Here is a 14,995-nt window from a genome sequence, read left to right as displayed (position 1 = left end):
CATGCCGCAAACGAAGGCCGGCGTCTAAACTGGGCGTGCGGCAAAGGGTTTGGTTTGCGTGCTTCTGGCCCAGAGGCAGGACGGCTTGGGGAAAGGCTGCCGTCGCGTTCAGCTTGCGTCCCCGGATGCCCTGATCCCAGAGTCCATTTCTGGGAGACGTTCAAATGTAAAGTGGAAGGTCCACTTTTGGCAGTTTTTGGATCCACGGTAGCTAACCGATATTATAGTCTGTATACTTTAAGGATTTCTTAAAAGCAGACTTTAGTCTCCTAGGAGTAAGGCAGGTTCGCTTGCTTTCCCCACCCAGGGCAATGGAAGGGCTTGGGAAGTCAGTCAGCCTCCATTCTCTATGAAATGCCGTGGAAATAGCCGTAGTGTTGTCCAACCCCAAGGAGTGGGAGAGGACAGGGAAATGGGGCGGCGAGGCTGCTCCCTTTGAGGTCTGCAGTTCAATCTCAGGCATTATTGATTCGATTAAGATTTATAACTGCGGAGAGCGAAGGTTTTCAGAGGGGTGTTACTGTTCTATTGTTTAGCTTCCAGAGGGTGGCCTTAAAAAAAAAAAAAAAATGCTTAGTCTACTCCTAGAAAGCTTCTAAACAGAAACTAAAATAGGGAAATTATAGTTTAAAACTCCCCATTTTTTCTGTCCCATTCACTATGATGATAAAAATGTAGCAACACTGTTTATATAATAAGGCGTCAGGCCTTGCTTGGCAGTGAAAAAGCTCAGTTTTAAGGTTCTCTTTGTTCCAATTCATTCTTCTTTTCTTTCCTCCCTTCTGTGCTCCCTTCTTCTCTCTCTCTCTCCTCCCCCCAATCTTTGTCTCTTAATGACGAACACTTAAGAGCCTATTAGTCCACTTTAATAAGCATTTACTTTCAGATTTCTAGATAAGGTTGAAGCAGGACCCCGATAATACCTGCCTAAGAATCCATCACCCACTGTTTGGAGATGATTTATAGCAGAGGAGCCCTGTTTGCACTAGTGCCATGAGCTGAATACGTTGCCGAATGCAGGGTCATCCGCGGGCTAACCCAGCGCAATTCCCTCCGCACTAGAATGTCAGACGCTTCACAATGGTACCTGTAGAGACAAGCTCCCCTCTTTAACCTCTGATTCGGTTTTATTCATATATCAGAGTGTCAGAGCTGCTGGCTTGGTTATTTACATTTGTCTTATGTTCAGCTGTCTGCTTGATTTATACTAATGTGATATGTTCCCTTTCTCTCTTCAGCTTAATAACTGGTTTATATTTTGTTTTGATTTTCAGTCCCGTCTTTTACCTTCACACCAACAGGTATATATTTGCACTTACCTTCCTCCTTCCCTTTGTTAGTTCGGCATGTGTTGTACTATTGTGTTTCTGTTGTTGTTTCACTTTCTGCAGCAAGTTGGGGGAGAGGCTTACATGGAACACAGTACTTCATTTCCTCGCGTCAGGCATGCGTTTGAAGCAGAAATGGTTGGCGCTGCTCTTGATCCATTTAACGCAGTTATTTATTCATGCTGCACATTGCACATTAGCCTTGTACGCATGTGTTTTCTTAGATAGACACACTGTGTCTGCCCTCAGCATGATTTAACATGTTAATGACCCTGTTGATTATTTCATACATGGCAGTGCATTTTTCCCCCCTTAACTTAAGCTTTCGGGTTTTCCAACAAAAACGTCTCTCCCCTTTCAATTCTCTGTCCGTAGAATCAGCATTCTTGAAGGTAGCCGAAATATCCAGCACACGTGAAGATAAAACTTTTCATGTACCCTGAGTCAGGATCCTGAGGCTCTGTCCTGTTCAGTTTCTTTCAGAGCGGGTCTCCTTCTCTCACATCACCTCCAGTGAAAGGTGTACCTGTAGCCCTGCCTCCACCTCTTTAAGCCAGTTATTGTAATCACTGGAAGCAGTTATCTCTCCTCAGCAGACTCCCAGTTTGGAGTTCTTTTAAGTAGCAGAATTTGGCAGCTTTTAGAAACACATTTCTTCTTAGGAAATGTGTCTGTACTTACAAAGAAGCTAATCTTCTTAACCCCTTGCCTATGTGCAAATCCTGTTTTGTTATGGCTAAATTTTTATACCCATAATTTATTAAGCTGAGAATGCTTTCAAGAGCATAAAAATATATGTTTACTATATATACATGTCTGATGAAAACATAATGAGAAGAGTTTCTGTAAGCCACAATTAAAAAAAACCACGTCGCATTAATTGATAGTCACAACTTGGCCTACATACATCTTTGTGTGTGGAGAGAGAGAAGGTTTATTTTAACATTTCTCTTTGTCTTACTGGTACTCATACTTCTGGGAACATAATCTAATAGGGATTTCTCCCCCCAACCCCAATTTAAGATTTTACTTAAATAAATTTATGAAATGATGTGATATAATAATAAAATGAAAATATAGATCTATGGGAATTTGAATGTACAAATGTGTGACAGCTATATTTAATAAGAGTGTACTGAAGTTTGCTTTTGCTTATTTCTCAACCTTGTGGGCTCATTAATACGAATAACTTATATTTAATCCTATACAATGTTAAAAAAATCAGAAATCTGATTTTTGAATCAGAAATCTGCTGATTCCTGTGATGATTTTTGTATTGCTTCTAAGTAGAAAGGGAGAATGCATTCCATTTTAGAAAGATGTTCATAAGTGTGCTAGCTTTTGATATGCAAATATTAATATGTCTATTAATTTTTCTTTTTTTTTTTGTAACATTCTAGTAACTTATCAGAGAGGAGGCGAAGCTGTGAGCAGTGGAGGGAGGTAATTATCTTGCTTGTTTTGTAGATACTAAGGGGAATTCCAGATGTTTCTTCTTGTCTTCCTCGATGACATCGCTACCTTTGCTTAAAAGGTTTAAGTTATAGGTGAAATTTGTTCAGATCTTTGAGAAATGCTCCGCTCCACTGTGTTGTGACACCCGGCTTGTTTACACACAAACGCGGTCACCGACTGGGGCTGTTGCACCGTAGTCAGTGACCACCAGAGGGGGAGCTTTAACCGGGAAAGAGACGCTGATTTAGCCGATGATTAAAAGGACTTACAATAATTAAGTGATGGCATTTATGAAGATTAAGAAATATAGCTAGTTAACAGATACCATCAAAGAAAAAATGTTCATCTGAAAACCTGCTGAACACAGCATTTGCTCGTAAGTTGTAGGGCATGTTTGTTTTTTGTTCTTGTGATGAATTCAGCATAGTTCAGCTGTCCTTTCTCAGGGAAATACTGTGAAATAAAAGAAGAAATCTAGGTAGCTTATTAACACAGCTTTCTTTTCTCAAATCAAAAGGAACCTCAATCCTATATTTATGAATTTTTGTGTTAATTATTATTCAGTGAACTTTAATATATTCACAGAGAAACCTCAAATTGAGGTGACAGGAGGCTTAAAGGGGCTGAAATGAGATATAAGTTATATGAACTAAGCTTCAGGATTTTCTGCAATGAGATGATCCCCCCCCCCCAAAAAAAACAGTAACATCTTGCTTAAGGTGTAAGAAAACGATCTTCCAACCAAAATGATTTTATAATTCAAGGTTAATTAACTTACTGAGTGTCTTGCTCTGTATAGATGGGCAATGTGGCTGCTCCTGGGAAAGACAAAAATGAGTCAGATGTTACTCCTGAATCCGAGGAGCCCACGTCTGATACAAAGTCACTGAGTTTGGTGCGTGAGAAAGTGACTTAAATGAAAATGTTGACAACCCTTAGCTGATGCTGTACAAATACGGCAACGAGCGCTAATCTCTTCTTTCCTGGATGCTGCTGCTGGCTTCCTGTTTTCATACCCGGGAAACAAAGCCAGCCACCGAGAGCTCCAGAAGCTAGGGAGGTCTTCATAAGGCATAAATCCACTTGATTCAGGCCTTAAACCAGGGCATGTTTTTACATCCAGGGGATTTCCATCTAAATCATAGCCCACGCATTCATGAAGCAGCCTCTGGCATAAGAACATGCTCTCTGGAATGCCTGATTATATAACCACCTCTCTACCTGTGTATATTCATGACTGCAAACTTCAGTTTTCTCATTACTCAAAGCATATGAGAGTGCTTATTGAGCAGCTTCTATATTTTCTGCAGTAGCCTCTGCATGGGCACAGGCACAGATGAGCGTGCACATGTGCACACCCCCTCCATGCCCCCACACACATGCACATGCACATGCACATGCACATACCCACACATAGGCATGATATAAGTCTGGTTTCTGCTGTAAAGGAATTTACAACCTAAATAGACCAAACTATCAAATCAGAATAATGGCAGGAGCCCGTGGGTACCAAATGCTAGTGTCTATGGCAGGGCTGAAAAGTTACAAAGTTCCTAAAATATTTTTCCCACTGGGAAAGCTCACTATATAACCATGCAAAATTTACCTTTTAAATCTAAAAACAGAATAGCAGTGAAACTGGTTTATTTCAACTACCAAATAGAAATCATCTTTTTACCACATGAAATGATAAAGGATGCTGAAACGTGATAGAGAGAGCAGTTAAATAAAAATCTTAGAGCCAATGCTCAAAATGGCAGTTTTGTGTATATACAAATGTGTTTAAATTTATTTACTAATCAAACATATTTATTGAGTATCCAGCATGTAACAGGCACTGTTCTAGTTGCTTGAGATACATCAGTGACCGATACTAAACATTACTGTCTGCTTGAACCTTCCATGTAGTGGGGGAGATAGAAGATAAATAATAAATATTTAAAAATCAACTCTATCGTATTAGCAGTTGAGTGATATGCAAAAAATAGAACAGTATAAGGAATCAGGAGGACATCAGGAAGAGGTCTTATTTTCAGGCCATTGTGGGTGTGCGTGCGTGCGTGCGTGTGTGTGTGTGTTCTGTGACCCAGTGTGATAAGAGTATAAGTGTGAACCACCCCCTGCACTCATTTCTCTCATGTCCACCCCTTAAACACTTCCCTTAGGCGTCTCAGGCTCCGTGAGCCCTCACTGACCCTTCTACATCATCTGATCAGTGACACCTAAGTCTAAATGTTCCAGGCATGCTGTCCCCTGTGTCCATCACTGCTTTTTGTTGATCCTAAGTTTTACCCCCTTTGATTTCACTATTTTGTTTCCCTTCAAGTACTCGCTCTTTTTTGCCTAATCTGTTATAAAAGCCCTCAGCAGTCCTGCTTTCATCTGTCTCCGTTTGCACTATTTCCTGTGACTTCCCTTTGCCCAATTGGAGCCAGAATGGTATTTTGAAATGCGTGTGATCGTGCGTCTGGGCGCCTGCAGCATTATTGATCTCTGAAAGATAGTCATCAAAAAGTACCCAAAGAAGGAAGGACTGAGTGAGCTACTGAAAAGAAATGAATGTCAGAAGACCTAACTTCAGTCCTTGATGGCTTTAAAGAAAACTTGGGGTACTGCACATTTTCCTTCGATACAGGGGGTTTAGCTGAAAATCACTTCTGGTTTTCAATACCGTAAATTTAGCTCTTCCTAGAGAAGGGTGAATGAGGATTGTGGTAAGTAAAGAGGCCTCTCCTCAGCTTCAGAAAGGGAAGGACTTGTCATTCAGGGGAGAATATTGGAAATATTACGTGGCTGTTCCTATCTATCTGTTTCCTTCACTGCAAACATCCCAGGCACCTCTTCCAAGAAACCTACTTAACCCCCAAACCACAGTATAAACTGGGAAAAAGCAAAGTCTAAAAAACAAGTCAGAAAGTCAGGCTAACCAGGTGGAAAATGCCAACACCGCATTGCCTGGCTATGGGAGGTGAGAAAATAAGAGAGCTCAGGCCTTGGTTCCCTTTGAAATATTGTCCACTTGCCTGGCCAGCCTGCATGACTCAGTGGTTGAGCATCGACCCATGAACCAGGAGATCATGATTCGATTCCCGGTCAGGGCACATGCCTAGGTTGTGGGCTCGATCCCCAGTAGGGGGTGGGCAGGAGGCAGCCGATCAGAGTCTCTGTCATCATTGATGTTTCGCTCTCTCTCCCCTTCTCTCTGCCTCTCTCTGAAATAAATAAAAACATATTAAAAATAATAAATAAAATATTGGCCACTCTTAGACCTGTCCTTCCCCTCTTCATGGCTTCAAAACTCTTTCAGGTTATCAATGGAAAGAGGAGACAGCCTATAGGCAACCCTTACTGCTGGGTCCCTTCACAATTTTCTCCAGTGCCTGGACCCTGTAGTATTTTATCTTGTGTTTTAGGAGTTCAGATAGGTATTTGGGGTATTTTTGTTTTGTTTTGTTTTGAGTTTGAGTGATCAGAATACCTGGAGTAAAAGGAGCAGAGAAATTGAAGGTAACTGCCACATGATTATTTAAGTACATTGCCCTCCTTTCCTTTATGACACAAATCTATCCCCCTAACATAAACTGGATGATAAATTTGGGTTTTGCAAGCCCTTGTGTCTTCCTCTCCCTGATAAATACTGTTTTTCTGAAAACAAGGAGGAAATAAGCAAAACTCAGAAATGTTAGCACGAAAACCTAACAACTAACATATTATATGACAGTATATTGTATGGTATGGTAACATTATATAATATTTCAGACACATATTGATCCCTGTAAGTAGCATTGGGTTTGCTTCCACTTTATTTCTCATTTTTGGGTAGCTAGACCTGTTTCGTGCACGCTACATAACCTTACATGCAGAAAGATAGCCTGTGAGATTGTTAGTTTAAAAAGACCCCCTAACACCCTCATCACAGTAGTTGCATTTGACCTTGCCTTCCCCAAAGACCTCTGAGATACACACATGGCATTTTCAGATTCATTATGAGCTAGTAATCACGGCCAACCTTCCCTAAATAATTAGCATTCCAGATGCAAGTCTAAACTGAAAACTAAGATGTGAGTGGTTAATCCTACTTCCTGTTGGAAATCACCCATACACATGAAAAGGGCTTTCAGCCCATGATGCTATCAAAACATTAACTTTAAAAGTGTTTTCTGAAAGAGTCATAGTAGCATAAAAATATTGTTGATTCCTTTTGAAACATGTAAGACAGACTGTGGAAAATTTCCACTTGACCCATACTTCAAACATCTCTCTATAGTGCCAAATATGGAGATTTATTTTTAATAACTCTGTAGTGATAACATACATGGTTTAAGTTCTAGAGAAAATAAAATAAGGACGGCAAAAGATTAATGAATGCAGAATTTTTATAACCAGCATTTATTTCAAAGGTCCCAGATAGCTGTGAAACAGCTTGCATTTAAATGTTTTAACTTTCAACAGTTCAGCAACACTGCTCGTCAAAGCATGTTGTTATCAACAATTTTTATAGTAAGTTTGCTCAGTTTTAACAGCTTTATTGTGAATTTCAAGACTTCAGGCATTTTCCTCACTCTTTTATTAAGAATGTTTGAGGGCTTGAGGAAATTTCGGCGCTCTCCAACATACGTGTTTATAGCATCCTAGATTAGAGTGTAGATGCTAGAGCCAGACTACTTGGGTTTGAATCCCGGCCCCGCCATTCACTCACTTTGTATGACCATGCACAGGTTTCTTAACCTCTCTCAGGCATCTCAGTTTCCTCATCTGTACAATCTGGATAATAATAACCACCTTGTAGAAAATTTGTGAGGATTTAAATGAGTTGATACATTTTAAGATCTCAGAACAGTGCCTCACACATTTTAAGCAAAGAGTAAATATTCATTTTATTACATAAATACTCATATATTTACTTATGGATACAGATAGATAAATTATAAATCCATATTGTTCATTGAAGTGAATTATTCCTCAAATAACATAAGTTTGCATAGTAAGTTTTTTCTGTTGGCTGGGTCAGCATCGGAGCCATGGAGAATGTCAGGCTCTTGCTTCCCAGGTAAATGAGAAGCAGGGTTATTGCACGTAAACAAAGAAAATGAAACCGTGAAGAAAATCTGTGCGGAGTCTGTGGTCCCCGTCAGTTTATCGTGGGCCTGACAGCACATCTGCTCCCTCACCTCTGCTGAGCTGTGGAGCGCAGTCAGTGCTGGGAGAGGACATCAGGATGCCTTCCTGCGACTCCAGTTTGCATTGCTGGCCCTGGTGGGCCAGGGCTCCCATTAACAATTGCTGATGTGCTTTGCATTCCCAACACACAATGAAAGAGAATTAACATCTGTTGTGCCAAAAAAAAGGAACACTAATATTTCTACAGTGGACATCTTTGTTTTGCCAGGTTTAATCCAATAGCTTTCCTTTGTTTATATAGGGATTTGTGCATTTTACATTGTCCCCATCAGAAAATGTTGACAAGCTTAAAGAACTGCAAGAGCTGTGCACTGAAACATTGATGAGGACCTTTGCAGAATGTCACAGAGCTCCAGACTCACTATTTCTGAAGCGTTGTTTTGAAGAAAAATATGCAAATGTTCTTACTGTGTGAGATCCATTGTCTGAGTGAAGAAGCTTGTTCCATTTTTAAAATCAAGTTGTGGGAGGAATCGTGACTTTTTTAAGGGGTCAAAAATGAAGAAATGTAAACTGTCTTAACTATGCCATTCTTTAAGCTACTAAAGTACTAAAAGTGTATATGTATGTGTATTTTTACATTCCATGCTTGATTTTTAGTCACTGTGACTAAAGGTGGAGTAGAACATTGCAAATGATACCGTATTTTAAACCTGAAGCACAACTTTGCCAGTTCCCAAAGTTACGGTCATGTAAACCGAGGCACGTCCCAGAATATTACATTACAACGGCCTTGTCTGTAACATAAAAAGATTAAGAACGTCATTCAGTGTAGCTGACCAAGGTATCTGTGAGAGTAATGGGATACAGCATTCCTCAGAATTCTGAGTAGGAACTCTTATTTGCTATTTATTTAACATTTGCTTGATGTATTTTTTCTTTAGGCCGGGACTTCTGAACATTAGTGAACCTACTGCACAGCCTTGGCTGGCAGACACGTGGCCCAATACCGGGAACAATCACAACGACTGCTCCATCAATTGCTGCACCGCGGGCAGTGGCAATAGCGACAGCAACCTGACCACCTACAGCCGCCCAGGTTAGAGACCCGGAGGCACCCTGATAGACCCCTTTCCCCCTAGGGAAAGGGAAAATTGCATCATCATTTTCGTGAAATGTTGACTCTGGTTTAGCAGTTTAGCCTGTTTATTTTTTCCACCCATATGTCTCCACGCTTCAGTCTCCCACAAAAACGTTTCCCAGTATGCGGCGGGGAAGGGAGAGTATAAAACCCAGACCAGGAAGCAAGCGGGGAAAAACGAAATTACGTAAATGTGGTCATCTTCGTAAGAGTGTTTGTAGTTATAATTTTTAATTGTAATTCTTTTCTAGATTTGGGGAATAAAACATCGATACGTCAATGAATCTATAGTTTAAATGAACCAAATGCTTAAATAGCAGTAATAATAATAGTAATAATTGTGCAACAATAATAAACATTTTAAATTAACTGAAATCTAAAATCACATTTTTATAGTATAGAAGTAAATCCTGGGGATATAAGAAATATATATCTTTTGCAGATATGTATACATACATTTATCTTGCATTTTGTGTTCTTGGTTCAGAAATATGTGTAAGTAAATTACTTTGCTAAAATTGCATGCTACAATATGGATGTTTAGTATGCAATATTTGAAGGGATAAACAAAAATTTACAAATTATTTTTATTTAAAAAAAACCTCAACATGCACAATCTAGGAAATATTAAAAGAATCATAGAGATTCAGAAGATATGACTATAGACATAAAATAACCCATTGAATTAAGGAACAGGAAAACAGAAGATGGCATTGAAGTAAAGATGTTATGTACTATAAAGAACAATCATAGCGTAATCTGAATTCTGACATTGAAAGAACTCCCATTGGATATGGATATGAATATAACATATCCCGGTGACCAAGTCCGTGTCCTGTAGAGGTCCGTATCCTAGCTGTCCAGACAGATGGATGCTCACATAATTATAAAAAAAGAAAGGTAATGCTGAGCTTTATTTTATAAGAAAAAAAAAGGACAAATTTCATTTAAATTAATACGTAGAGTTGTGTTGTCCAATATGGTAGTCTCTGGCTATAGGTGGCTATTTAAATTTAAATTAAATTAAATACTATTTAAAATTCAGTTCTTCACTCTTACTAGCCACAGTCAAGTGCTCAGTCGCCACACGTGGCTAGTGGCGACTGTACTGAACAATGCAGGATAGAACATGCCCATTACCTCAAGAAGTTCTATTGAATAGCACTCATTTAGAAAGACTGGGGAAGAAAAATGACATTGCCAAGTCTGTATGGCCTTTAATAATATTTCTTAACCGCTATTAAATAAAACTTAATACCTAGAAATTAGAAACTAGAATTACTAAAGCCCGGATGAATCAAATATTTCTGCTCCCTGATCATTTATTATTGAAATGCCAAGTAGTCAAATTCAGTATTATAGGGAAGTTGCCAATTTTTCTTAAGATCATATTCATGTTTATATCTTTAATAGCAACCATATTAATTTATCATTTTTTAAAGATATCCAGTTGGAAACCAATCTTCAAGGTGACCTGTTAATGTTGGTGCCATTAGGAACTACATGAATAACATAATGGCATTTTTACCATTGTAACTTCACTAATTTTTTTAATTTTAATATGTTTTAATTTTAAATTATGATTTTACTTTCTCCTGCTTTTTTAATATCTTTAACTGCAGGCTTTATATATATATATATGTATATATATATATATTATGGCAGTTATTTCATTCTCAGATATTTCAATGAAAGGAAAATTAGAGGGAAATTGAGATAGTAGGCATAACAGGTATTATTTCAGGTTTTATTTGATTTAATTACCCTGGTTATTTATGATTCATTTTGCTATCAATATTGTCGTTCTTGGAGTGTCATTATAAAACCATGAAGAAATAATTAGCATCTTTCCCTGACAATGATTATCCTACATGACCAAGAGAAGAGCTAATAAAAATTTCCTGAGCACTATTTGCCATCACTTCTCTGTTCCTCATTTCTTTTGAGCAGAGGTACTTTATCAAATATTTAAATCTCATGCTCTTTGATAAGAGGGCAGAGTTTTTTTCTTTGTTTGGATTCTGAACGTACATACTTTGTTCTGTTGCTTCAGTAGCCAACCAGTAGCTTCAAACAGTTCAGTCACTCCAGATTTGAAAATTTAAATTTGACACATAAAGATATTCATGTATATATTATTTTGGTGGAATTTCTAGTAATAGGATTGTTAAAGAAAAATCATCTTAAACTGGGTAAATTATTTACTACATGGCACTAGCAAAAGTTCAAAATTATTTAGTCTCCATGTAAATTCTGTGTGTCCGCTCTTACTCCTCAGTTTTTAATTGTTTTCTTTAGAAAGTACATGTAAATACCTGGCCCTTCTCATCGATCTGATTTCAGCCTGTTTGTTCTTTACGTAACAATTTTACTGTGACTCGCAAAGCTACTGAGAGAAATTTCAAACGAGTGCCCATGGAGAATGAATGACGTTTTCCTTTTCCTCTTCGTTGCACGTAGCTGATTGTATAGCAAATTATAACAACCAACTGGATAACAAACAAACAAATCTGATGCTCCCTGAGTCAGCTGTTTATGGTGATGTGGACCTTAGTAACAAAATCAATGAGATGAAAACCTTCAATAGCCCAAATCTGAAGGACGGGCGTTTTGTCAATCCATCAGGGCAGCCCACCCCCTACGCCACCACCCAGCTCATCCAGTCCAACCTCAGCAACAACGTGGGCAACGGCGGCGGGGACTCCGGCGACAAGCACTGGAAGCCGCCCGGGCCGCAGAAACAGGACGTGGCGCCCATTCAGTATAACGTCATGGAGCAAAACAAGCTGAACAAAGGTGACGCTCTTTGCCTTCATTGCCACCCTTCCCCTAGCACTGCCCTTAGGCCTCCTGTCCTGGGTGCTGCAGTCCCTCCGGCCCTAGCAAGTGAAACCTTTCCTTTGTTGCTAAGGTTTCCTGATTTCTTTGGTTTCAAAATTTCCAGTGTCAAAGAGTCAATTAGCACAACAATAACCTTGGAAATTGATTTTAAAATAAATATAAGTATTTTCGAGTGGTTTTGAGATTAATTTAAATTTAATCGCAGGTGAGGGATTGCTTAGGACAGACGATCTTTTATTCATAAGGCAGATGTACAACCGTCACAATACCTCACATTTTAAATAAATAGACTATTCCATTTTTCCACTCAAGGATGGAAGATAATTGCTTCTATATGGTCATATAAATGAATGGCACTTTTATATCAAACTGAAGAAAAATAATTAAATTGAACTGGAGAAGTGGTTCCATTTGTTGTATCTCTCTCACCGCATGTGGTTACTGTATGATTGTAGAACCTGAGTTTCTTTGGTTGACTTGATTGAAGTCTGTCAGGATAGAACCTAAAATAAATTGAGTTTAGTGTTAACTTGTCGCAGCAGAATGGTATTTTATAGCCAGAGGGGAATGTTTCTCTATTGTAATATGTGTGAGTTTGAAGAGGCTGGTATTTGATTTCTTTGTAGTCCTTCAGGCTACTGCTTTAGTAACATGATTTGCAAAGGTATGCCGCAAAGAAAGAAGGGGTTGCTCTAATTTGAATAGATTGGGCAGTTTTGTACAAGTGTGCAGGTGAAAGATACAGTTGACGGTAGATCACTAGAGACGTAGATTTATTTTCTTTAGGCTTGACGTGGGTCTTCCTTTTTCAAAAACAAAACCGATTACAGTTAGAGATTACAAAAGAGAGTTTAAGCCCAGTGTTTTGTTTGAGTAAGTGAGTGTTGTGTGTTCTAAGTTAATAATACACATCTTGCTTTTTTCTAAGTTTAAGAAAGCCTTGATTGGCATAACAACCCAATTCAATGAATATTTAGCAAGACTCTTGCACAAGTTCATGACAAAGACTGACAAAGATGAACAGGCCTGTTCCGCAGTCGTAGGGTTTACCGTAGGGATTCAAACTACCGCTGCATTATTCCTCCATAGTGTGTGGCTTGGCTGTGGACTTTGGAAAGGTCTGACAGCCCTCCGTGCAAATATATCAGAGCTCTGATTTATTGTTTATACTGCATGTAAACAGACTTGGTATGTGAAGCTATAATAAAGACCCTGGCATGCAACTAGACTGACAGATTATTACTCATTACATTCCAGTGGCGAGTTTATCACTCGGATTTTCCCTCTGCTTCTGTGGCAGATTGAAATACTTTGTTTTCTTATCATGGATATATTTTTATTAGATGTAATCTTGTTGACAAGTTTTATTTTTTATTTTATTTTTTTTTATGAGTCAAAGGCATGCTATTTTCATGATTTCTTATTGTTAAATGATTTTGTTACTATATTTATAAAGATAAGAAGTTAAGCAAATCTGATTTCTGTCATAGCTGATTTATAAAGAATTTAAGGAGAAGAAATAGTCTCTCATAGAATTTGTTCACATCTATGTTTAGTCTAATTCATGTAAATATGATGATGCAAAGAATTTGTATTTTATAAATATTTTTTAAATTTTATTTTTAATTGAGTTTATTGGGGTGACATTGGTTAATAAAACTATATAGGCTTCAGGTATACCATTCTTCAGTACATCATCTCTATATTGTACTGTGTGTTCACCACCACAAATCAAGTCTCCTTATAAATCTTAAAGGAGACATGTTTAAAGGTCTTTATTTTTTCTTCACTTTTCCTCTGGAACATTTACCTACGTCTTAGCAAGTGACCAAGATGATGGTTTAAAAGCCTAATTGTTGGTAATTAATTGAGGCACCAAAAGGAAATTAAACGTTTAATTTTTTTTCATTCAAAATGTCTAGATTATCGAGCAAATGACACAATTCCTCCAACTATCCCATACAACCAGTCCTATGACCAGAATACAGGAGGGTCCTACAATAGTTCTGACCGGGGCAGTAGCACATCTGGTAAGTAAAAGAAAGTTGGCATCTATTTTCAAAAGATGGTCCATTCCCAGATTATGAATTGAATGCTAATGAACTGATACGTGTTATGACATGTCTGTCAGTTTACATAATTTGGATCTTCCAGGCACGGGCCTTGTTTCTGCAATTTGAAGGACTCTCCCTTCACTAAACCATTTTATGTCCTATTTGGGAACAAAGATTGAGGATCTTACTGAAGATTGAGGAGCTTCAGTAAAGCCAGAAACATGAAGCAGTCTTTAAAGGCTATTAAACCTTCCCCAACCCCTGGCCAAAATATAAGTAAAAAATGTTGCACATATAGTTAATCTGCTCGTTACATTTGAAACAAGGCTATAAAAGCACATACAGTTTTGACATGAGCAGAATCAAAAGCCTCAGAGACAATATCGTGAAATCTAGGTGAGATCTAGGTGCAATAGGAACCTGCCTTAGTTTATCATCTCTGTACTCTCTCAGTTCTTGCTGTAAAACCTCACAAAGCAACCTCCCAACTTAAGTCTGCAAGTATCTCAGAAACCACATTGAGGCCTCTCCCCTGTGGTCTTCATGCTGTTGCAGCTGTTTGCCAGCTGTTTTCTTGATAGGGGCTGCAGATGGGAGCTTGCTGGTACTTAAGTCCTGTTTTTCTAATTAAAGGCAGTTCATTATTAGAACTAACATGTGGCAAGTCACACCACAATGAGAACAAAACCAATTGATCTTGACTCTATTATGTTTCCCCAGGACAGGGTAGAAACTTCACTTCTGAGCATCTGGACTAAAATTGTTGCTAGGTACTTGTAGCCCAGTGTCTCTACCTCTCTTTTATAATGAATAAGGCATTTTCATTTTCCCATCTTTCCTTGACTAAGGCATGGTGATTTGGTATTCTCTAGTCTGTGTTCTTTCAGTGATTGAAATTGTTCATATCTGAGTTAAAGAAGCTGAGAAATAGCTCTATTTTTTATATCTACTGTTATTCTACCATATGTTGTTTGATTTTTTTAACAATTAAAATCTTATCAAATTATTTTTGTTCTTTTTTTAAAGTAAGCGAACCCTGAATTAACAGGAAACTT

General features: G+C 38.3%; 1 protein-coding gene across 1 annotated transcript in view; it reads left to right on the top strand.

Moving 5' to 3' along the window:
- ROBO1 (roundabout guidance receptor 1) overlaps positions 1-14,995 on the top strand; it is a 370,388-nt gene that overhangs the window by 320,798 nt on the left and 34,595 nt on the right. The window contains exons 19-23 of the mRNA XM_087818101.1: positions 1,275-1,301; positions 2,729-2,771; positions 8,849-9,003; positions 11,506-11,841; positions 13,809-13,916. Coding sequence (XP_087674227.1) covers positions 1,275-1,301; positions 2,729-2,771; positions 8,849-9,003; positions 11,506-11,841; positions 13,809-13,916 — 669 coding nt within the window. The remainder of the gene's footprint in view (positions 1-1,274; positions 1,302-2,728; positions 2,772-8,848; positions 9,004-11,505; positions 11,842-13,808; positions 13,917-14,995) is intronic.

This window comes from Miniopterus natalensis, chromosome 6 (genome assembly GCF_054644295.1).
Source record: "Miniopterus natalensis isolate mMinNat1 chromosome 6, mMinNat1.hap1, whole genome shotgun sequence".
Classification (NCBI taxonomy): domain Eukaryota; kingdom Metazoa; phylum Chordata; class Mammalia; order Chiroptera; family Miniopteridae; genus Miniopterus; species Miniopterus natalensis.
This window is presented reverse-complemented; position numbering and strand designations above follow the sequence as displayed.